The sequence below is a fragment of the Phocoena sinus genome, chromosome 13 (assembly GCF_008692025.1).
Source record: "Phocoena sinus isolate mPhoSin1 chromosome 13, mPhoSin1.pri, whole genome shotgun sequence".
Classification (NCBI taxonomy): Eukaryota; Metazoa; Chordata; class Mammalia; order Artiodactyla; family Phocoenidae; genus Phocoena; species Phocoena sinus.
This window is the reverse complement of record NC_045775.1, coordinates 84,302,635-84,326,753: the sequence shown is the minus strand read 5'-3', so window position 1 is coordinate 84,326,753 and position 24,119 is coordinate 84,302,635. Positions and strand designations below refer to the sequence as shown.

The 24,119-nt window shown below is 44.2% G+C and overlaps 1 protein-coding gene across 1 annotated transcript; it reads right to left on the bottom strand.

The window, feature by feature from the left end:
• Window positions 1–13,169: 13,169 nt before the first annotated feature.
• Window positions 13,170–23,282, bottom strand: NMS (neuromedin S). The gene is made up of 9 exons (XM_032651988.1): window positions 23,207–23,282; window positions 19,843–19,898; window positions 19,510–19,548; window positions 17,897–17,920; window positions 17,745–17,798; window positions 15,919–15,993; window positions 14,793–14,828; window positions 14,167–14,208; window positions 13,170–13,208 (listed from the first exon to the last, which is right to left on the bottom strand). Exons 1-9 carry the CDS (start codon window positions 23,280–23,282, stop codon window positions 13,170–13,172), a joined length of 441 nt encoding a protein of 146 aa, XP_032507879.1.
• Window positions 23,283–24,119: the final 837 nt, after the last annotated feature.

Sequence of the window (24,119 nt, the reverse complement as noted above, 5' to 3'; positions counted from 1 at the left end):
TCATTTTGGGGTGGAATGACTCAACATCACAGAGATGTCAATTTTCTCCAAGTCAAAGTGTAAAATTTAACACAATCTCACTTTAAAAACCTAACAAATTACTTTCTGAGGGTAGATTCTGAAGATTTTATGATAAAATAAACAATAAGAATGGGAGACTGAGGGGACAACTAGCCCAACTAGATATTAAAACAGTGTGGTATTGATGCAGGAATAGACAAATAGATCAATGGAGCAGGAAGTTCAGAACAAGTCTGAAAATAGAGCCAAGTGCATACAAACATTGCTGTTTGCCTTAGGTGGCATCTCAGTCTGTTGGGGTAAGGGATGGGCTCTTTAATAAATGGTGTTGGGGCAATTGGATAGCCATTTGAAAATAGATAAAATTGGATGTGTACTTCCCAGTGTATGTTAGGTTAAAAATTAAAAGCTAAGAGTACTAGATTAAAACATGGGATGATTTCTTTATAGTCTAAAAATCGAAAGAGGCTTTGATAACTATTACTTAAAATCCAGAAAATCAAATTTTAGAAAATGATAGATTTGACAGCACTATTTACATTAGTCAAGACGTGGAAGCAACCTAAATGTCCATTGACAGAGGAATGGATAAAGGAGATGTGGTACATATATACAATGGAATACTACTCAGCCATAAAAATGAATGAAATAATGCCATTTGCAGCAATATGGATGGACCTAGAGATCATTATACTAAGTGAAGCAAGTCCAACAGAGAAAGACAAATATCATATTATATCACTTATATGTGGAATATAAAGAAAATGACACAAATGAACTTATTTACAAAACAGAAACAGACTCACAGACTTTGAAAACAAACTTATGATTACCAAAGAGGAAAGGTGGGGGGAGGGATAAATAAGGAGTTTGGGATTAACATATACACACTACTATATATAACATAGATAATTAACAAGGACCTACTGCATAGCACAGGGAACTCTACTCCATAATCTATAGTAACCTATATGGGAAAGGAATCTGAAAAAGAATGGATATATGTATATGTATAACTGAATCACTGTGCTGTACACCTGAAACTAATACAACATTGTAAATCAACTATAATATAAAATAAAAATTAAATTTTAAAAATTTGCATAAAAATAGTGAATACATACATGCCACCTTTGGTGTAAAATAAAAGGTTAAATAAGAATACGTGTATAAAAAAAAAAGAATACGTGTATGTATATTCAAATATGCTTAACTTTGCAAAAATACTCACAGAAAGAAGAAATCAGAAATTCATGAAGTGGTTAACTTGTTGTAGGATAAGGGGGTATGGAGATCAAGTGGTAGCAACAGAAAGTTGGCAGTGAGAATCCTCTGATAAACTTTTATTTAGGGGCAGATAAGTTTTGTGAGGCCTGAAACACATTTGATCTTTGAGTCTCTCTTTAAGGGACTTATATGTGGAATCTAAAAAAGCAAACAATAAAACTGACAGAAAAAGAGACAAGACTTGTGGGTATCAGAGGCGGAGGGTAGAGGGAGAAGAGAATGGATGAAGGTGATCAAAAGATACAGACTTCTAGTTATCAGATAAATAAGTAGCAGGGATGTAATGTACAACAAGGAGGACTACAGCTGACGTTGCTGTATAACCTATGGGAAAGTCTTTAAGGAAGTAAATCCTAGAGTTCTCATCACAGGGAGAAATTTTCTTTTTCCCTTTTTTCTTCTCTCTTTCCTTTTTTTGGAATCTATACAAGATGACGGATGTTAGCTGGACCTATTGTGGTGATCATTTCACAATACATGCAAATCAAACCATCAGGCTGTACAACTTAAACTTATACAGTGATGTATGTCCTTTTTTTTTTTTTTTTTTTTTTTTTTTTCTTTTGCGGTACGCGGGCCTCTCACCGTTGTGGCCTCTCCCGTTGCGGAGCACAGGCTCCGGACGCGCAGGCTCAGCGGCCATGGCTCACGGGCCCAGCCGCTCCGCGGCATGTGGGATCTTCCCGAACCGGGGCACGAACCCGCGTCCCCTGCATCGGCAGGCGGACTCTCAACCACTGCGCCACCAGGGAAGCCCAGAAATGCAAATTCTTGGCCCCTGCTCCAGACCTGCTGAATCAAACTTTCTGGGGTGGGGCTCAGTAATCTGGATTTTAACAAGGTCCCCAGGTGTTTTTGGTACACGGTCAACTTGGAGAAGCGCTGGTATATAGGGTTTGTGCCACCCGTGATCCTTCTCCCCAAATTTGCACAACTGACCTGTGAGCCAGAAGCCAGAAAGTAAATCTCCAGCAGCAGATGGCCCCAGAAAGCTCATTTATGAGACAGGAGATGAAATAGTAATGGCCAGAGGCAGCGCCTGTGATTCTTTTCTTCCCCAGGACAAGTCCAGGGAAAACCGAAATTGAATGTTCAGCCTCAGAGAAGATTTTTCAGGGTCATGCTGAGAGACCAGTTCTTTCCAGAGGTGATCTAAAGGGCTGCAGGGTGGCCTGGCTCCAAGCACTTCCCTGCCCTTCCCTTTTAGATCTTTCTTTGGGGCAGGGGGGTGTTTGCCTCAGAACTTACATAACCTTGCTGGTAAAGTCCACTGCAGCAGCTTCCAAATCCTGTAGGGATATATATGGCTGCAGGCTTTCAAAGAGCGGTCCCCAACCAGCAGCATCAGTGCCATCTGGGAACTTGTTCGAAATGCAAATTCCACGCCCACCGAATCAGAAATTATTTTAACAAGCCCACCAGAGGATTCTGACGCACACCAGGGTGAGAACCACTGCTTTAGACACATCATATGCTCAGAGTCTCTACTTTCACTGCCTTCAAGCCTACATTCAGGAAAAGATCTCATGAACTTTCTCTCAAGTGGAAACTGATTAATCAATCCTTCCTCCAGAAGTATCTGCCTTTGATAACAGTAGCTAATGCTTGTTGAGTTCAAGGCACCAGGAGTGCTTTCTGTGTGCTAATTTCTTTCATCCTCACAACAATCTACAAAGGTTCTATTAGCCCATTCTACAGATGAGAAAACTGAGGCACAGAGCTATTTAGTAACTTGCTGAAGGTCACACAGCTATTAAGTAGCCTAGCTGGGATTAGAACCCCACCAGTCTGGCTCCACAGCCCATATGCTTAACCTCCACCCTACTTGGCCTCTATTTTTTTTTTAATTTATAAAATTGAATTAGAAATTCTCCACAACATGTACACATCCTTGACATAATAAAATTGATTTCATTGTGCTTTCAAAATTACTGAATATTTTGACCTGCCAGTTTAAGGGTATTGAACACGGTTTTGATGTCTGAGAAATTTTCAGAGACACAGATTTAAATATAGCTCTGATTTGAAGGGAGAACAATGACAGAAATCACTGGAATGAATTTCTGACCAAGACATTCCACGTGTCAGTCAATGGTGGGGAGGTGATTGGGGGAGGGGCACTTCTTTGCCTGCTAAAATCTCTCTACGTATATGGCTGTCTTTTCCTGATCTCAGCCTGGCTGTGTGACAACACTTAGAAAAAAACAAAACTAGCATTTGAGTGGTTACTATACAGCAGGCATTTTCACTTCATTTCTTGTTTGATCTTCATAGCAACTCAGTAGAACAGATATTATTAGCTCCAGTTCTCCAAATGAAAAACTGAGATTCCCAGAGTTTAAGTAACCTAATCCAGTTACACAGTTAGCAAGTGACTGAAGCCAAGGGTCTTGATGCACAGCTTTTTTGTTCTTTGAAAAATGATTGAATTGTGATTCAAATCTTGCTGCAATCCTCTTCTCGCTAGGAAGGTTGCTACACCCTTTTGTGGTGTCACCATCAATGATTATGGTCTGGAGAGGATTCTTCCCCACTGTCTCACCTGTCCCATTCATGACCAAGGTCCCAGGATCCTGGCATCACCCACGTGAGATGACGATTGAATGTGAAGTGTGGGTTCAAGAGGATGCTAACTGATGCCCAGGTGTGTCACCTTAGCCTCTTGAAGCATCCCGGCAGAGGTGCTAACAGAGGCAATGATCCCAGGGGTTAGAAATAAGAATCTTTGGGACTTCCCTGGCGGCCCAGTGGTTAAGACTTCCACTGCAGGGGGCACAGGTTCGATCCCTGTCAGGGAACTAAGATCCTGCCTGCTGCTCGACGTGGCCAAAGTAAATAATTAAATGAGAATCTTTGCCTGGAGCAGCCCTACTGGGTTTCAGTGCACAAAGGTTGTCTGCTTTTCACTCAGTCAGTTCAAGCAGGAGGCTCCAGGTGATGAAATTGTGTCCTGGTTGAAATGTTTTCCTTTGGGAACCAAGTCTGTGGCTTCCTTAGTTCTGGTAACAGATACACTTTTAGTTGGTACAAACATTAATTTGAAAATTAAAAATAGAAGATTTCAAAGCAATGCGTGACAATATTAACAGTTTCCTTGGGTGGTAGGTAAACAGGAAACTATTTACGTTTCTGTACTTTGCAAGTTTCATGTAATGAACACATACTGTTCTCATAGTGAGAAGTGACATATGACAAGTTGAAGATGCCAGTAGGAGGTACATTACTGGTGGACCGTCAGGGACCATCAAGCCCAAGAAGCGTCTCCATCTGTGGACTCAGCACCTGGAGGTCATCTTCCCTAAGGTATTCTCATAGTGTTCGCCCACAGTTCTTCTAGAAGCATCAAGGCGACACACTTGAGAACCCTGTTTCATTAATAAGTCTTTTTCAGCTAAATCAACTCCCAAGGCTGTGAGTGGTGACTGGATTTTGCCAAGAACTGGAATCAAAGTGGGCAAATACTGCCCCAGGCACCCTCCACTGCACTTCCTTTAAAAGATGGAGTATTTTCTAAAACCCTCACCTTCGCCTCTGCCTGCGGGTACAGCCATCCCACCTGCCAACCCCCCAGGGCCCTGCCCTCCGAGACTGACAGGGTGGCCCTGTCTCTGGAACCAGCTCTATGCTCTGCAACCCCTCAGCTCCAGAGGATGTGAAAACACTCCTGACAGAAGAGACCAGAGTCTGCTCCATGTTTCTAACAAGGCTGCATGCTTGTGGCTCACCCTGGAATAAGGAGACCAGAGATCCGAAGTCTGTTGAGATCCTGATGGAGGGGAAGTGGTGACAGCAAAATGCTGTGTCAGGCAGCATCTCAGAGGCAAGTGAGGGTCCCAATGGGCCCCAGAGCATCTCTCTAGTTTGCTTCATTGGTGGAGGCAGCAGAAGGGAGGGAATTCAGATGTGTCCAGTTGCTGGGGAGGGCTACCAGTGTTTGTTATCCATTCCCTGGAAGACAGAGGAAGAAACTGGCCAAGCTGGAGGTCTGGATTTTTTTTTTTTTTTTGGCCACACTGCGTGGCATGTGGGACCTTAGTTCCCTGACTTTGGAAACACGGAGTGTAAACCACTGGACCACCGGGGAAGTCCCAGGAGACCCGGTTTTCTACAAACTACTGGCGCCACAGTACTCCCGAAAGCCCTGCCGTCGGCAGTGACCTGAATCACTCCCCTCAGGGAGAAGCAGTGAAGCCCATGTCATGTTATGGTATCTCCCTGAGCATATCTCCTTAGGCTGGTAGCTCCCTGATGACAGGATTGTTTTATCATTTTGTTCCCTGTCAGCTTAAATGTTTTTTGAAGGACTCTTGCCTGACTTAGTTGATTTCTTTCCTCTAGTCCCTTTCTACAAGTCATGTCCCTTTGTGTCCAGAAGGAGCCAGGAGCCCAGAGGAACCAAGCCTCCCAAGCAGGTCGGTATTTCCCACGGCCGCATCCATGGCCACCTGGAGAGGGGCAGGATACTCAGAATGGACGTGGTGGCACCTGGCTACGTGGCCACCAAACTGCCCTACCCCTCGGCCCTCATGCCGGAGCTGGCCAGCAACAGGGCTCTGCAAGCCAAGAAGAGCAGGGCGACCGTGCCCAAGATCAAGTCCCAATCCCTTCCAGCGGGCTGCGCACAGCAAGAAGGAGCTTAGCAGGATGTGGGCCTTCATGTCCATCACCAGGATGGTGTCCTCCTTCCGCAGCTCATTCCCCACAACCTGGTGGAGAAATCAAAGGTCCGGACCTAGGAGTTCTGATTCGGGGGTGATCACACTCTTGGCCATGTTCGGTGTCATACAGCCCCTGTCTCCAATGTAGGGGATATGCTGTGTTGCAAATGAGCGTCACTGCATTTTAGAACGTATTTTAGTTTACAGGTATGTTTAGATTGAACCTAAGTGGTTACTTATTAGGCACATCCCTGTGAGCTAATAAAAAAAGCAGGAAGATCACTGCGTGCATGCAAGACCAAGGATATAAGGATGTCATGTCCTATTAATTCATGGTACTCGTTCTGCTTATTCAAACCGGGGTAATGGTGGTGGTTAGCCATGTGTTTCCTCTGGAGGAGGCTGCTGGGAAGGGATTGTCCATCAAAGACCATCTGGACTTGGCCTCCGAACACGCTGCACACGCTGCCAGCTGCCACAGTCTCCGCTGAAGAGGCAACAAGCACGTCCCTGCCCTGGAACCCTACCTGTCTAGCCTCCTGCCATAGCCTCCCCGCTCCTCTGACGCACCCCTGCCTTTTGGCTCGCTGGACCTTTGGATCAGGATAAAACCCCTCTTTATCCACAATCTCTTCCCTGAACGCTGTACCCACTCTTCCCTCGTCTTCCCCGAGAAGCTGGGAAGGGGTTGGGGGAAGGGGCAGGGAGGCTGCTCAGCGTTCAGCGGCTAAGGAGTGATTGGCCAGTGGGTGGGAGGTAACCCACGGCCTCAGTAGATCAGGCGCCCTGTGTAAAGTCCTGAGGTTGATGCAGACAGAGGCCAGAGGTGGCTCTGAACCCCCAGGAGTGTTCTGGCCGCCCCTGGTAGGGATCTCGACTCAGCATCTCCACAAGCCTAGGGCCTCCCAGGAATTCAATTTACAGTTTATTAATTGAGCACCTTACTGTGTGTTGAGCATGCATTAAGAATTGTAGGTAGGGCTTTCCCTGGTGGCGCAGTGGTTGAGAGTCCGCCTGCCGATGCAGGGGACGCGGGTTCGTGCCCCAGTCCGGGAAGATCCCATATGCCGCGTGGCGGCTGGGCCCGTGAGCCATGGCCGCTGAGCCCCTGCGCGTCCGGAGCCTGTGGCTCCGCAACGGGAGAGGCCACAGCGGTGAGAGGCCCGCGTACCGCAAAAAAAAAAAAGAATTGTAGTTAGGGCTTCCCTGGTGGCACAGTGGTTGAGAGTCCCGCCTGCCGATGCAGGGGACACGGGTTCGTGCCCTGGTCCGGAAGATCCCACATGCTGCGGAGCGGCTTGGGCCCGTGAGCCATGGCCGCTGAGCCTGCGCGTCCGGAGCCTGTACCCTGCAAAGGGAGAGGCCACAACAGTGAGAGGCCCGCGTACCGCAAAAAAAAAAAAAAAAGAATTGTAGGCATAGCACCTGTCCTAGACAGTTTGGGATCCATGCCCTCATGCCCTCATGGTGCTTTAATGTCTGCCAAGAGAAGGACAGACGACGAATCGGGAGTTAAAAGAATAATGAGGGGTACGAGGGTCAAGTACAGGTTACCGGGGGAGAAGGTCAAGGGAAATCCGCCTGTGTGGGTCAACAGAGCCCCTGGGAGAGAGCTCCTCACTAGACTGGATTAGAGAAGGGTAGCCCCACAGCAGCCCCCAGGCCCGCTTCCCCCCCAGCCCCCATGGTGGAGGAAGGTGGACCCGCTCATCCTTAGATAAGTCGATCGCACGCTCAGGATTCAGAAGAATTTCAAAGCAGTGCTTTACTTTGGGTTCCAGCCACACCTTCTCATCCTTTCACAGAATATTCACAGGCATGTTGAGGAATGGAGTCTCTTTACCATTTACCTCATCTTCTCACCCAATATGGACCTTCATTGTCCAGCTCTCCGGGGCAGCTCCACACATCCACCCCTTTCCTGCAGTCCCCTAACCCTAACCCCCTCCTCTTTAGACCCTCTCCCTTTCCTCTTCTGGGTAATCTGGTGCACGGGATTCCGCCTCTTTTCCGTAACCTCCAGTTTCAGCCATTCAGTTTATCATGTTCCACTCAGATGAAATGGGGAAGGGGGTATATTGGATCCTGCTGGTAGCGCATCAACCAGCCCCTGGCAGGCTTTTGCACAGCCAACATCCTTCTCCCCCTGGCATATCACAGCATTAGTACCTTGCTAGAAGAATCCTTTCTGCTTCCTCAAAGTTGAGTTCTGTGTTAGTCAGCTGGTTACCCACCAAGAATCCTTCTTCTCTTCTTCTAAATCTAAAGCAGCAGGGTTTTAGTGCAACGTGGCCCCCGAGGCCACATTCCCTGAGTGTGGGCCTGTTGCTGATTTCTCTCCAAGGGAGGGGAGCGATGTTCGCCGTTTCCAGGCCTGGACCTTAAAACAATGCACGTGCACCCACCAAGCTGGAGCACAGACTCCTGGCAACCGTGCTTTGACGGTGCAGGGTCTGGGGGAGGGGCAATGATTTTCACCATCGTGTGCCTGTCAACAGCTCAAAGAACAGAGCCGCTCCACTGATCTGGGTCATCCATGTCAGAACTGTAAGCTAGGGAGAAAAACGTATTTATTCTTCAAACCACGGTATTGTTTGGTCTCTACTGTAAGTAATACAAGTTTCATTACCAAAATGTCTCTTTGTCTGGTAGTTGAGTGGGAAGGACCCTCCCCCTGTAAGAAGATACATTTTATAATGTTGTCCATCTCTTTAAGTGCCAATTGAGCATAAAATTACTGCCCTGTGGGGACTTCCCTGGTGGTCCGGTGGTTAAGACTTCACCTTCCAATGCAGGGGGTGTGGGTTCAATCTTTGGTCAGGGAGCTAAGATCCCACATGCCTCACGGCCAAAAACACAAAACATAAAACAGAAGCAATAATGTAACAAATTCAATACAGACTTTAAAAATGGTCCACATCAAAAAAAAAAAAAAATTACTCCCCTGTGGCTTTCCTTCCCACAAACACTCCTCACTCTTCTTCACCTGCTTCAGGTCAAGGTGAGTTTTCCCTGGGAAGATGACAAATGGTAGCTCTTCCCTCAACCACCCCTCCTCCGAGCCTGCAGACATATGGTCTACCAGCCGGCTGCCCAGAGCCCTAGCATCTCTGCAGCTGCTGTGCAGTGAAGCCTCTTCTTCTGGGCTCTGCTTTATTACAGCAACCCTCTAAGTTCCGTTTCACCAATGTCTGGAAGGCAAAGACTAAGGCTATAAATAAAATAGGTCCTACTGCCTCTTCTTCAGGGTTTCTATTGGTTGTGACTTAATCTCTTGAGGCAAATTGATGGTTTTAATATTAAACTGAAATACCAAGAGTCAACAAAGAGATCAGAGAATTGAGCAAAAAAAAATAAACCTTTCCAAAAGGCGTATTTTTCCAGCTCTTTGGATGGGGTTTGTTTGGGCGAGGAAAATTTGTTTCTTTCAGGTATTGAGGTAGACAAGATAAATACCTTTATAAAGACTAAGAAAGCCAGAGAGTCTAAACATGGTTGGGTTTTTTTTTGTTTGTTTTTCTTTTGTTTTTTTGGCCATGTTGCGTGGCGCGCAGAATCATAGTTCCCTGCAGTGAAAGTGCAGAACGCTAACCACTGGACCACCAGGGAATTCCCTAAACGTGTTGAATTGGAAAAGAATCTGAAACTCCAAGCAGAGGTTGGGTAGGGTCCCTGCTTAGTCTCCCCCAATTCATCCAGATCCCTCTTTGGCCCCAAATCAGGAATAGCTCTGGCATTCCTTGGCCATGATGAACTCCTGCTCCACTCTGACCTTGCACTAGGTATACCATCTCTACCTAATAAGTCAAGGGCTGAGAGGGTAGCAGTTGTAGCTTTGTAACTTCATGTGCAGCTCAACCTTGTACACTCATCCCATCTCACTCTTTTTTTTTTCCAGTTCAGTCTAACTTTAATTTAAAACCTTCAGTCTTTTAAAAACATTCAAAAACATTAACTGTCCCAGCACTAGAGGAAAACATAATGATGACAAGATAGTCTAGATGGAGGGACCCTGGGTAGAAGGTGTGATCAAATCATAAATGGCACCATCAATGTATGGAAGGCATGTAATAAGGTCTAAAGGGAAATATTTTATTAATTAAATCATGTATAAATAATGCCTTGATATTGCATTATGATCTGATGCTTCTAATCACTTCAAATGTATGTTAAAGTGTGATATTTTAATTATAAAAATAAATCCTACTCAGGACATTTTAAAGGCAGCTACGATACTCTTCATAATAGATCTAAAAATGACTCTACTTTGGTGTCTAACTTATTTAGTACATTCACTGTTTGTCTTTCATCATTGACTTGAAGTTGTTTTCTTTCTTCTTATTTTAACCATATTCTCCTAAAGGCCCAAAGTTTCAAACTAAAGGCCTGATGTAAACAATTTCACGTGTGGTTGGGCAACTCATACTGTGAAGACCCAATGCCTTTAAAATGTAAAGTGAGGAAAACAATCTCACTCTTGACCTCAGCCAAGGGCTGATTCCATGTCCCTGGGAGACAGCCCATTGTGGTGAAGAACTGTAGACGTTGGAGCCATTTAAACCGGGGTTTGAATTCTGACTCCGGCTTAGTGAAAGACCTACGGGCCAGCACCTCTATCTCACCCACCGGATCTGTGCGCAGCCCACTGTCTCATGGAAGTGGGCTGGCTCATCTCATCTTTTGTGACAGGGTCTACAGAGGGGTCTTAAAATATTCTATTTCAGAAAATAGGCTTGAGACTTATTGCAAAGGCTTATAAAGGTGAAAATAAAAACCGAATCCTAGAAGTGTGATGTCTAAATGACATTTTAAAAGGAGGACTCTTAAATTTGATGAGAAGCTTGAGAGCCTTCAAAGGAAGAAGTGTAAGTTCATGGCATGTATCGTCAGGGCCCCTCCATATATCCAGGCCCCTCAAATATCATTTATAGAGGAGGCACCTGAGAAGGTAAAGGCCTGAGCCTCACAGTTTCTTGAGGAGTCTGGAGTTGGTATGTGGAATTTTTTTGTTTGTTAGTTTTTTAATTTTATTGAAGTATAGTTGATTTACAATGTTATGTTAACTTCTGCCATACAGCAAAGTGATTCAGTTATACGTATATGTGGGTATATATACATATATATATATACATGCTTTTTCATATTCTTTTCCATCATGGAATATCACAGGATATTGAATAGAGTTCCCTGTGCTATACAGTAGGACCTTGTTGTTTATCCATCCTATATATACTAGTTTGCATCTGCTAATCCCAAACTCCCAGTCTATCCCTCCCCCACCCCCTCTCCCCCTTGGCAACCACAAGTCTTTTCTCTATGTCTGTGACCCTTTTTCTGTTTCATAGATATATTCATTTGTGTCCTATTTTAGGTTCCACACATATGTGATATCACATGGTATTTGTCTTTCTCTTTCTGACTTACTTAGCTTAGTATGATAATCTTTAGGTCCATCCATGTTGCTGCAAATGGCATTATTTCTGTCTTTTTTTTGGCTGAGTAATATTCCATTGTGTATATATGTGTATATATATATATATATATACATCACATCTTCTTTATCCACTCATCTGTTGGTGGACATTTAGGTTGTTTCCATGTCTTGGCTATTGTAAATAGTGCTGCCATGAACATAGGGGTGTGTGTATCTTTTCAGATTATAGTTTTGTCTGGATATATGCCCAGGAGTGGGATTGCTGGATCATATTGGAGTTGGTATACGTTAACTTAATGCTGTAACTTCGAGCCCTTGGTCAGCAATATAGAAGCAGCTCCCATAGGGCAAGTCCCTTTGGTACCATTTGTGTAACAAAACTCATCTTTGAAATGTAATTAGAGCCAACACTCCCTGAGTGCTCACTAGGTACCATCATGCTAAGCCCCGTACGTGGACCATCTCCTCAGTCATCTCTAAAATGATGTGAAGGTGCTGTTATTTTTATCATGGAAGTGACCAGCCCACCGTCCCCCAGCTAAAAAGCGGAGTCAGTATCTGAAGCCAGCCAGGCTCTCCCGGGCTTGTGCTCTCAATGCTCGACAATAACGAGATTGTCGGAACACGATAAAACAACACCAAAACCAGCACATTTTAATCATACATACCCTATTACTTAAAAAATATACCCGATAAGAAATGAAAATGTTGCGTCAATGCTACTTTATTTTTTACACAACTGAATATTCTAGCGAAGAGAGAGTAAGAGAATTCTCTTTAAATACTGTTCACAGAAAGAAATTTGATGTTTGTTCAAAACAAATGCTCAGTTACCTCACCTGATCCAGACTCCCTTTGCCGCTGAATTCTGAAAAGAAAAGAGAAAAACGTACAGGTCAGGTTGAATCATTATCCGGATGGAGACGAGGCCCAGGGTCACGTTATTATATAACATATTTAAAAATATCTCAATTTGGCACGTCATAAATGCCCATAATTGGTACTCATAAGGTTTGTTGCTGTAACTGGTCAGGCCATTAGGTCAGTGTGAGAGCTGTGGCCTCAGGGAACATCCTTCCCAGTTTGGCCAGGGCGGCTACGCTCCCCAGCATCTGGACAGCTCTCTCAGGCACCTTGGGCTGCCGGGGCCCCAGTCGCTGTCAGTTGGTCCAGGGGCTCCAGGAGGGAGGCTAGGATGCCTCTGAAAGACAGTGGCCTCATGTCCCTGGGACCACATCAACATGAGAGACAGTGGTGGCCCAGAGCTGCTCATGAGCAGGGACTCGAACTGCCACAGGCCAGAAGCCAAGAAATCTCACCAGATTTCACCTCCAGGTCTCAGAGCATCACTGAATGGAGGGAACAGCCTGGCCTGGTTCTAATCGGAAATGTTCCCACTATAGAGAACTTCTCCCCACCAAGCACGCCAGGGTGGATTTTGCCTCATCACAAGGGCCAGGTGAGAAGTCACAAAAGCTGTGGAGCTTCTGTCCTCTCACAGCCACTGCTGGAGACAACACACCTGCAAAGAGCTGGCATGAAGCAAAGGCTGCATTGTCTGGGACAGTGCCAGGCTGCAGTGGGGTCTCTGTGATGCTGAGAGCAGGAAAGGGAGGGGGCAGAGGAGCCCCTTAGGGGTTTCACATAGTGAAAGGATAGTTCCCTTTCTTGGAACTATCACCCCTCTGGTTGCCTCTCACTGCCCCACGTCAGACAGATAACATTTGTTTGGAGGAGAAGAGCTGCAATGAGGCTGACCTTGGACGATCCTACCAGGTGCTAAGGTCAAGGTTTCTTCCATTCCTTGGCTGAAAAAAAAAAAAGCTTACAGTACTGGGACCATACTGCCTGGAATCTCTTTCTTGGTTCCAGATCCTTTCTCTACGCCCTAAGGCTCTGCTCTCCTAACTGAGGCATTAGCAGCTTCCCTGGGGGCTCACCTGGGGATCCCCAGTCACTGCTACTCTGTGGATCCTCTGGGGCAGTGCTCCAGGACCCTTGCTGCTCCTATGGCCCTGACACTGTCCCTCACCCCACCACTCCACCCCTTAGCCTCTGTTTATGTGGCAGGACGATCCCTAAACAACGCATCACAGGACTTCTCATCCTAAAGACATCATGGAGACCCACTGTTTCTGCAAGTACTTTCCAGAAAACAACCACTAGTAGGCCATGCAGATTTAAAATGTGTACTTGGGATGTCGTGGGGGTTTGGGGAAAGTATGACTGAGCCAAGTTAAACAGGTTGCTTCCTGCAGGACATGGTATTCTCTGTAAACCTCGGAGAGTGTCAGGTACAGTGTTTTTGATCGTATTTGATCTTTGCAGAGCATCTCTTAGCACCAATGACCACAGAATGCAGATGGAACCATCTGTGACTCTGTGACCTTTGCAAGAAGCTCCAAGTTCCCTGGGGAAAAGGACGCCTAGACTCCTATTTCCACTGTGATCGGGGCCGTGCATCGCGGACTTTCAGGCTCTGGAACACGGACTCCGACTTTGGTTGGCCCGTGCGTCTGTCCACCAGCAGAACTCCCGCCTCCCGCCCCAGAGCTCCTCCCAGAGCCCTGGTGCGCGCAGCCCGTGTCCGCTGGACCCTTTCCTTTCCAAGCATCGAGTCATCCCCGAAGGAAGGGTGAGAAAGTTCCCCTAATGATTCACCAGTTCGCCATGGGGGCCTGTCTGGGCTCATTCTGCAGTAACTCCATAATTGGGACGGTAGGAGAGAATTGGGGTGAAAAACAGAGAAGAGGAAATATGCTTTACTCTGAAAAGGAAAAATGGTCTTTCCAAGGTGGCAGTGTGATCCTGCAACATAAAAACACAAACCGTTATGCAACCACGCTGTGCCGAAGGTCTTTCAAAGATGTCTATGTTAGTGGTTTTCAACGTATGGTCCCCAGACCCAAAACATCAACAACACCTGGGGACTTGTTAGAAATGCAAAATCTCAGGTGCCCACTGAATCTCGGGTTGGGGCCCAGCCATCTGAATTTTAACAAGGTCCCAGGTGTTTATGGTGCACGGTCAACTTGGAGAAGCACAGATGCTGCACCCCTCCCCAAGTCTGCACAACTGGCCTGTGGGCCCCTGAGCCAGAAAGCAAATCTCCAGGGGCAGATGGCCCCAGGTGACGCATCTGGAAGAACAGAGACGAAATAGTGCCGTCCAAGGGCGTCGCTCCATGATTCCTTTCTGCTCCAGGACAAGCCCAGGAAAACCCAAAATTAGATGCTCAGCCTCAGAGAATTTTAGGGTATAGTGTGAGACCAGTTCTTTCCAGAAGTGATCTAAAGGGGCTGCAAGGTGGCCTGGCTTCAAGCACTCCCCCGTCCTTCTGTCTTTGAGAAGCAGATCTTTTTGGGGGCGGTGCTTGCTCAGGGCTTACATACCTTCCTGGTAAGATGCTCTGCAACAGCTCCGGAATCCTGTGAAGGAATGAGGCCCAGGTTCACTTAATAGGAAACTCATCCCGGAGGCTTGCAGTGTACTGTGATCCTGCCCCTCCCCGATTCCATTCTAAGGTAGCCGGAAGTCAGATGCAAAATGCCTTTCAAGAAAACAGCTAACCGTGGAGCCAATCACAATTTTCTGTTCAGGAAGGCAAGTGTGTTTTCTTGGTGGGGTTACCCTTAGGGTCCAGGACAATGTTAAACTTGCTTCTTCTTCCCAATAGCCTCGACTTGAAATTGACTCCTGGTTTAGGCAGATTTTCAAGGATATGCCATTTCAGCTTCTTCAGCTCATCTTTCCTTGTGGGTCTGGCCCAATGGTGGAGGCAGACTCAACCTGGAAGTCTGACGCCAGTATCCAAGCAAACTGTGGCCTGTGCTTAGAAGGACCAATGGGTTTCTCAGGAAGTGAGCGATTTTCTGGGGTCTTGGCATTTTCAGAGCTAAACCCAGGAACAGGAACGTCCTGGGCAAACTGGAATGAGTCGTTCACCCTACTTGGACTCACAGTGTCCAAAAATTTGTGTTTGTTTCTTTGTTCTGCTACCACGCAACAAAACCTTGATGGACATTTTGAACAGGTTCAGCTATTATTGAAACTAGTCATTTCTAAACTTAAATTTTTTTAATTAAATTTTTTTTTGTTTTTTTAATTTAATTTTATATTAGAGTATAGTTGATTTACAATGTTGTGTTAGTTTCAGAGCTTTGTTTTTTTTTTAAGAAATGAAGCTCTGCCATAAGAGTAAAAGGGCAGGTGGGACAATGGGAAGCAGAGTATATGATCAAGGCAAGTGTCCATGTCATGCGGAGGAAGAGGAAGGGGCAGGGAAAGTGAAAAAACAACACGAAAACTAAAATGGGAAAAGATGAAGAGCGCAGAGGAGGAGCCCATGGTCACGGAGCTGGACCACAGCCCCTCTCCCCCATTCCCTGCCCTGCAGCCACCGTGTGGAGCTTGTACAAGGAGAAAACACCAGTGAGCCCAAAGGGGACAACAGGCATTCACCACGGGTAAGTGAACTTTTAGTGGCATAAAAATATGGTGGAAGGAAAAAGTACGTACGCGCTGCCAAAATCTTTTCATCCTTTGGTTGGCGAGCTTAGCAGCCAGATGCATTAGAGAATGCACAGGGGGAAACTGCGGCAAAGAGACGGTGAGGGTCAGACAGCACCGGGCCCAGGCCCAGGGCTATGCGCATTCCTGTCTGCTCACTCCCTTACAAATGGGTTTAATTTTCAGAGTAAAATCCATTTCCAAGCCTAAGCCTGAAATTTTATGATTTCAATAAAGAACCGCTTGCCTTGCTAGCACATTTCATTCCAACACATCACTCAAAAATATTCCCTTAGGGTAAAACAGACTTGTATCTGCATTAGTCCCAAACATTCTGTCCTTCTAGTGTGGAGTGCATCGTCCCAGATAAGCATCTCCATGAAGATCCTCTCTGGCTCCCCAGGTGTGCTCTCCTTATCTAAGGGACGAGGTGGAAGGGCAGCATGCATAACCACCGCCTCCATTCATTTTATTCTCCTGTATGTCTCATCTGTGACTGCCCACACACACTCAGACATACATACCCTGTCTTATCTAGTCCTGTGAATCCTCCCTGAGTATTTCAGCTCAGAGTAAAAGTTAATTCGTGTCACAGACACGGAGTTTATCTTTTCCCTTCCATTTTCTTTTATTTTTTTTCTTTTTTAGGCTAGAAAGGATCTTTTTTTATTGAACTATATTTGATTTACAATGTTGTGTTAATTTCTGCTGTACAGCAAAGTGACAATTATACACATATATATATATTCTTTTTTTCATATTCTTTTCCACTGTGGTTTATCACAGGATGTTGAAAATAGCTCCCTGTGCTCTACAGTAGGACCTTGTTGTTTATCCATTCTATTAAATGTAATAGTTTGCATCTACCAACCCCAAGCTCCCACTCCATTCTTCCCCACTCCCCACACCCCTTGGCAACCACAAGTCTGTTCTCTATGTCTGTGAGTCAGCTTCTGTTTTGTAGATGGGTTCATTTGTGCCATATTTTAGACTCCACATATAAGTGATATCATATGGTATTTGTCTTTCTCTTTTCCCTTCCATTTTTGACCCTTCTCAACTTGCAGTGCCCATGGCCTGTCCTGATACTATTCCCATCCTTACCTGATCCCCAGTACTAAATCTATACTACTCTTGTGTCTTTGCCTCAAAGGGAAAAACATTTCGCTTGGTACTTGTTTATTTTAAGGATCTTTCTGAAGACTTGGAAAGCCTTGACTATATAAACAAGTGACTTTCTAATAGTAGAATTTCAATCACTCTGACTGGATTGATTCTATGACCTTCCCAATATTCTCCAAATCATACCCTGCAGAAATTCACTTCAACAATCTGTTCCTGAGGGTAACTCCAATTTATAATAAGAGAGTTAGAGGCGATGCTTTTTATTCCCACAGCCCATACACACTGTGACAGTGACAAAAGATGCACACCCACAGGTCACTATTGAGAATGTGGTGCTTCACACTTCACAAAGCGCTTTTCAGAATTTAAAACACAGAAGGTAACATGGAGCAATGTAAATAGAGCTCAGTCTTTACCAGGCTTCTTGTACATCTGTTTAAGTGCATAATAAAAAGTTATTTCTTACTAATTTTTCCTTTTCTGTAATTATTCTCTAGCTTTTCAGATCTGTCAACCTCCCCCAACCCCTTCCCCAGAGAGGGAGAGAGAGAATCCCTGCAGCCCCAGGCAAAAGCACCTAGAAAGCTATTACCCAGAGTTTCTGGAAGGCCCCTGTTTTTCTACTTATCTGCATATATTAAACGGGAAAGGACAAAGGCGTGCAGAGGAGAATGACTTTTACAGAGAGATGATTACGATAAAATACTGACCCCGGCTTTAACTGGATGCGTCGGCTTCTGAGTTCTGGAGTAATGAAATAAAAACTAAATAAGAGGGGAAAAAAGGTTGATTTTAATTCTAAGCGTCACTTGCTGTAAATGTGGTAGTTGCATGCTCTTGTTACTAGGCTGGTGGTACTCACCCTTTTGTATATGTCTTGATTATCCTGGAAAGAAAATGATGAGGGTAAGTCACATGGAATTTTACTGGGGCAGGTTTCCAGGAGAAGTTACACCGGGGACCTTCCTGATTTACCTGAATATTATGAAATAAATTGGCATTCTAAAAAGAAATCCATTATACAAACTTAATAAGACTATAGTTGATGCAGAACCTTGCCAAAAGGAAAGTTGCCAGCGATATCATTATTTTAAAACTTAATCTTATTTTACCTTTTCAGTCTTCAGGGGAAAAACATACTCTATGATGCATTGAAGCAATACCCTAATCAGTTCCCAGATAGCCATCTAACTAAGAGGTGGGATAAAATAACGATTGCAACTTTTAATTTGCTGCTGGGCATACCCTATAATTCAGTTTTCTTAGGGTTGGTTCATATCGACCAAATTTTTTTCCCTAAAAGCTTTCTACATGAATCTTCACTGTTCTTGCAGAAAGTCCAGCTTTTAATTTCTAAATCCTTGTTAGAGCACCACCCTGTTCTGTCTGCATGGATGACAGCCCAGGAAAAGCTGTACTGGCAGCGTATCCTACTCAGAGAGGTACTGTGAATGATGTTGTAAATATCTCGTTACTATTGATCTCATCTCATTTACATCTAAACATTGTTGAATCAGCTCAAACTCCAATCAAGACAGAAATGAAAGTTGTTAGTAACATGTCTAATTTTGTTGCTGTGAGTACAACTTCCTACAGACTTTGTGGAGGGTTTCTGCAGTAACCAATACTTACATATTCTCTCTTTGTTATGCGTGTACATGTACCCACATGAATATGGGCACACACACACACACACACACACACACACACACACACAAAATAATGAACCAAAATTACTCATAGCAGAGGCTCAGTGGACATTAACTTTGTTTCTTTATGATCACCATTTCTAAATCAGCAGAAAGTATTTACTATTTTTACAACTTCCGGTCTCTTTGTCAGCATCTGTTCACAGGAGTGTGTGTGTGTGTGTGTTTGTGTGTGTGTTCTGGACACCTATTGGGCAAATATTTTTGCCCAGTAGGCAATATATTTTTGTTATCATGTTCATCAACTTTATACCATTACTTTTCAAGCCCCCCCACAAAATAACCAAGGAATTTGAAGATGATTTTCCAGGTGATGAACACCAACTCTCAAAATTTCATATGCACCTTCCTTGCTTTATTTTTTTTTTTTCTTTTTAGAGAAAAAAATATTTTTAAAATTTTGTCTATCTATCTTGGAGACTACTTCCCCAACTAGAATATAAGTTCCATGAGAGCAGGTAATTTGGTCTGTTTGGATCAATACTGTATCCCCACCTGACGTGTAATTTTATGTATATACGTGATTATGTATATGACATGTATATGTGATTATGATCCTTATAAGAATGCAGATGATGGTCATTTATATTTAGGAGATTCACTCGTTATTTCCTAAAACTGTATTCTTACACACACACTTACACGTACACGCAGAATTCTCCTATAGGTAACAAAAGAGTGTGCTTATTTACAGATATCAATTATGGTATAAGCAGGTGCACTGCTATAAATAAAAGAATTACCATATGTATATTAATTGTTTTACCTTAGGTTGTCTAGAAAGAGTTGCCCAATATGCCAGCCGCTAAAAAATGGGGAAAATGAATCAAAGATAAGTACAAATTCCTTAATCAATAGAATTAAAAATTAAATTCGAAAGTTGCCTCATTTATGAACGTTGAATTATCTTCTCACACAGTGGCCATAAATTTCAACACAACTCCCAAGATGACTTAAATGAAGCCATGAAAATGAAAACAGTGAGTTTCTGCTGCAGCCAAGAATCTGATCTTAAAATAGTTTCAAGTGAACATTATCCACTTGATAGTTTCAAGGCCAAGGCTAAATAAAAATCTCACATTACTCAACAGTGGTGTACCTCAAGCTTCACAATATCCAAGCCATCTGGAGGATCAGCTAAAGGTCGAGGAAATCCTATTGTGAGAAATCATAAAAATCTCTATTAGGAGAAAAGAGGTTGTAACGTTAACTTTTTAAAAAATATTTATTTATTTATTGGCTGTATCGGGTCTTAGTTGCAGCACATGGGCTCCTCTCTAGTTGTGGTGCGTGGGCTTAGTTGCCCTGCAGCAGGTGGGATCTTAGTTCCCCGACCAGGAATCAAACCGGCGTCCCCTGCATTGCAAGATGGATTCTTAACCACTGGACCACCAGGAAAGTCCAGCATTAACTTTTAAATCTTTACCATGAAGAGCACACAGCGATTCTATTAATACCATCTTGTTAAAAGGATTGTTAAAGAAAACACACTTCTACCTACCACTAGCAAATCTGAGATTTGTACCAAAGTTAATTAAAAATTGCATGGTTTTTTATTTACCAGGAGTTAGCAGCACGAGAGTTAGCAAGTTAGGAGAGAGGGAAAAAATTACCTAGTTAACAACTTAATTTGTATTTTTGAAATGGAGCAGTGCCCTATGGTCCTTGCCCCCTCATGTCCTCCTCCTGCCTTTTGTCTGTAGAAAAACTTTAGCCAAAAGATAAGTTTAATCCAAGAAGTGAGAAAATGCAGAAACAAAAGAAAACATTCCCAAAAGACTAAATAAAAATAGTTTAGTCAGTAAGCAAAGTCAAGGACCTTTAGTTCCTTCTCAAGGGCTATAGATAATATTCTGAGCCATATCCTGTGAGCTGTCTTGTAGATACTAAAACCTCCATCAGGTGGAAGAAGTTAACTACACGCTGACCAGGCTGTAGCCATGACAGAAGCTGCCACAATTCTGAGAACTGGCCTCAAGGAAATGGGAACAACCCAACCAGAGAACTGAAGATTAACTATACTTAAAACAATCAAGATGAGGCTGGTCAGACCACCACATGGCCAATTTCAAGATTACCGTCAGAGCTGACTGTGCTGTTTCTGCAAGTAGCCCCCTCCCTCCATCTATAAAAGCTCTTGCCCACTGATTTTGGGGGGGGGGGTCGTGGCTGGGGAGTCGGCCTTTGGACAGGCTTTTGTCCACCCCACTTTATCGCCAGCACCTGACATAAAGGAAGCTTTCCTTTCCACCAACCTTGCCTCTTTATTGGCTTTTGAGTGGCAAGCAGCTGGACCCCACTTTTGGTAATATTTTGATGGAATATATAAGGACAGGATGTCAAGAGATGGTGTCAGTAAGTTTGTGCATCAGAGTCACTCTTGGAACTTTTAAGAAATATGGATACCTGTCTCTCTGCTTCATCAGACGCTTCAGGAATAGGGACATGGGGAAGGTGGCTGCTGGTAATGAGCTGAGTAAGCACTGCAGCTGAACCCTATCTGACCTAGATGAAGTCTTCATCTCATTTGCATGTAACACAACACTTGGAGGAAAAGCTAATGCTGCAACTGAAAGAATCAACGGGATCTGTCAAAACTAAGAAGAGGAAATTAAATGGGATAAATATAAGACCCTGAATTTAGGTTTTAAAAGTCTGAGACAGGGAATATCTGGCTCAAGAGTAGTATTTTTTAAAAAAAATACCAAGTGATATATTGCTCCCTGCCATCTCACTATAAGCCAAGAAAAAGCTGAGGCAATCTTGTGCTGGATTCAAAAGATAGTGTCCCAGCCTTGAAAGGTAATAGTCCTACTTGAAATGATAGGATTTGTTGTGAGTTAAAGGAACTGAGCACAGTTTTCTTTGGCAAAGGGAAAAATTAGGAAGTGTGTGTTAACTGCCATCAACTGGTTTCAGAACTGTCATAAGAAATATTAGTCTTGGGCTTCCCTGGTGGCGCAGTGGTTGAGAGTCCGCCTGCCGATGCAGGGGACGCGGGTTCGTGCCCCGGTCCGGGAGGATCCCACATGCCACGGAGCGGCTGGGCCCGTGAGCCATGGCCGCTGAGCCTGCGCGTCCAGAGCCTGTGCTCCACAACGGGAGAGGCCACAGCGGTGAGAGGCCCGCGTACCGCAAAAAAAAAAAAAAAAAAGAAATATTAGTCTTATTCTGTATATCCCCAAAGGGCAGAACTAGGGCTAGTGGTTAGAAGTTGCATGTGATCAGATTTCAGCTCAGTGTAAAGAAGTTTGTGATGATTGGAGCTATTCAAAAATGAAAAGAAATTCAAACCAATCTTATAAGGAATTATTAAGAGGTTCTGTGCTAACACTATAATGATAAGTACCATAGGGACCTTATCCTCAGGGAACAGAAAATTAAATCGGAAAAAGAGGGAGGTGGATATAAATATATAGACAGATAAATAAAATGTAGTAAGAAATTTCCAAAACAAGTTTCTATTGGAAACCAGGGGAGGCAGCTACTGGCTGACTTTGGCTGGTTGTGAGTTGGGTGTCACTGAAAGTAATCAACTAGGGAAATCATAGAGGCGATCCCTGCTCTCCTGAGAGTTTAAACTAGATGACCTCCATGGTTCCTTGCAATGCCTAGGCTTTGTGATTACACTACAGGACATGGCAAAACAAGCATGCTATTTCAAATATATTTTCTGTTTGAATATATTTTCAAAGATTTTCTACTCCCTGAAACCAAAATTCTAAAATTTTGAAATAATCTGTGTTTCCATCTGGAGCTTCCACCACATCCTGCATCATATAGCGAGTTACCTGGAGATGGGTAACAAATTTCGACTAGGGACCCCATACCCAACCCCTGTTCCCTACAGGGAACCCCTTTTCCCTACAAAAGCACTGGTACTCAGAATTTGGTGAAGAGACACCCGCGTCCGGTCAGCACCTCGGACAGCGCCCAAGCCTTGGAAGACATGGGGCCTCAGCTGCGCTCCCTGGGCCTCTGCCCTCCCCCCCCCCGCCCAACCCCCTCACCTTCCCCTCCAGGCCCACAGGAGAAGCTAGGAGAAGATTCCCTTTCCCTACGCCCGCTCCCACACCGCCCTTCTCCAACTGTTCCTCAATCCTCATTCTTTGGGACTTTAAGCTCGTCTCTGCTCTCATCTCTTCAGAATTCCAAGAGCACAAATGGCTAACACGTTGGAGTCGTCCCCCGACTCATATTCCTCACAATTTCAGCGGGGCCAGCCCTGGGACAGGAGCTGTTTAAAGGCAGTTCCACAGGGGAAAGTAACCTCCTTTGGTAAAAGGCTGCAGCATCTAGCTCTGTCCATCCTCTCTGATGGAAGCCATTTCCAAAGGGTAGAAATGAGAGTAGGTGAGGGAACCAAGCTAGACTCCCTCCAGAAGTGCCCTGAAAGGTCAAGGTCTGTCCCAGTCTTCCTTAGAGCTCAGGCCAGCTGGGGTCTGTTGAAGGGGTCCCCTTACCTGAGGAGGGAATCTGTAGTAGGCAGAAGCAATAAATGGCCAAAATGGATGGGAATTGGGCAAGAAGATGCTTCATCTTCAAAGTGCGGTTTCTCTTTGCTGACCACAGATGTGTTCTGCTGGGATAGGAGTTGAGCATTTCCCGAAGTTCCACAGGCAGAGACAACACTGCGTCTGGCCAGCCCAGTGGAGAAGGTGCCTTTATTTGCAACGCCCTGAAGCCCATTGGCTGAGCACCAATCAGCTTTGCGCAGGAGGACTCGGCTTTTCTCGTAAATGTCGTGCTGAGCCCTTATTTGTAGAATTATATTCTCCTGGTGTAGGCATTGTAGAGTCACCTTTTTCAACCCAGCAATAAAAATAAAAACTGGAGAGTCATAATTGTTATTCTATAGTGGTTTGAGAAGCATTTTTTTGACTCAAAAAAAGGCTTTTTTTCTTTTTTAAATCAAATCACTGGATATAAATCTGTAAACTCTTGGATGATGAAGTCTTGTTTTATAAGAAGCTGTTTATTCTCCACCATTAACAAAGGATGTTTTATAGTCTTTGGTGCATCTGAGAATGAAATTTGGAATCCTGAATATAACATTAGAAGAAATTCAGAAGTTCAGTTAAGGTTTTTAAAAAATTAATTATGGTTAGGAATTATACTTCTTATGGTTTCTTCAGATTCATTTCTATGAACAAGTTAAATATTTCAAATTTAATCAGTATTCAAGAAAATATGACAGTGTTTAATAGTAATAACAAAATTACTCCATCTACTGAGGTCCTATTTAGGATTTCACATAGGTTATTTCATGTAATTTTGCAGAAAACTTATAAGAAATGTATTTCTTTCCTAATTCCATGAATGGAGAAATTGAGGCTGGGAGAGATTAAGGAACTTGCCAAAGCCACCAAGCCATCA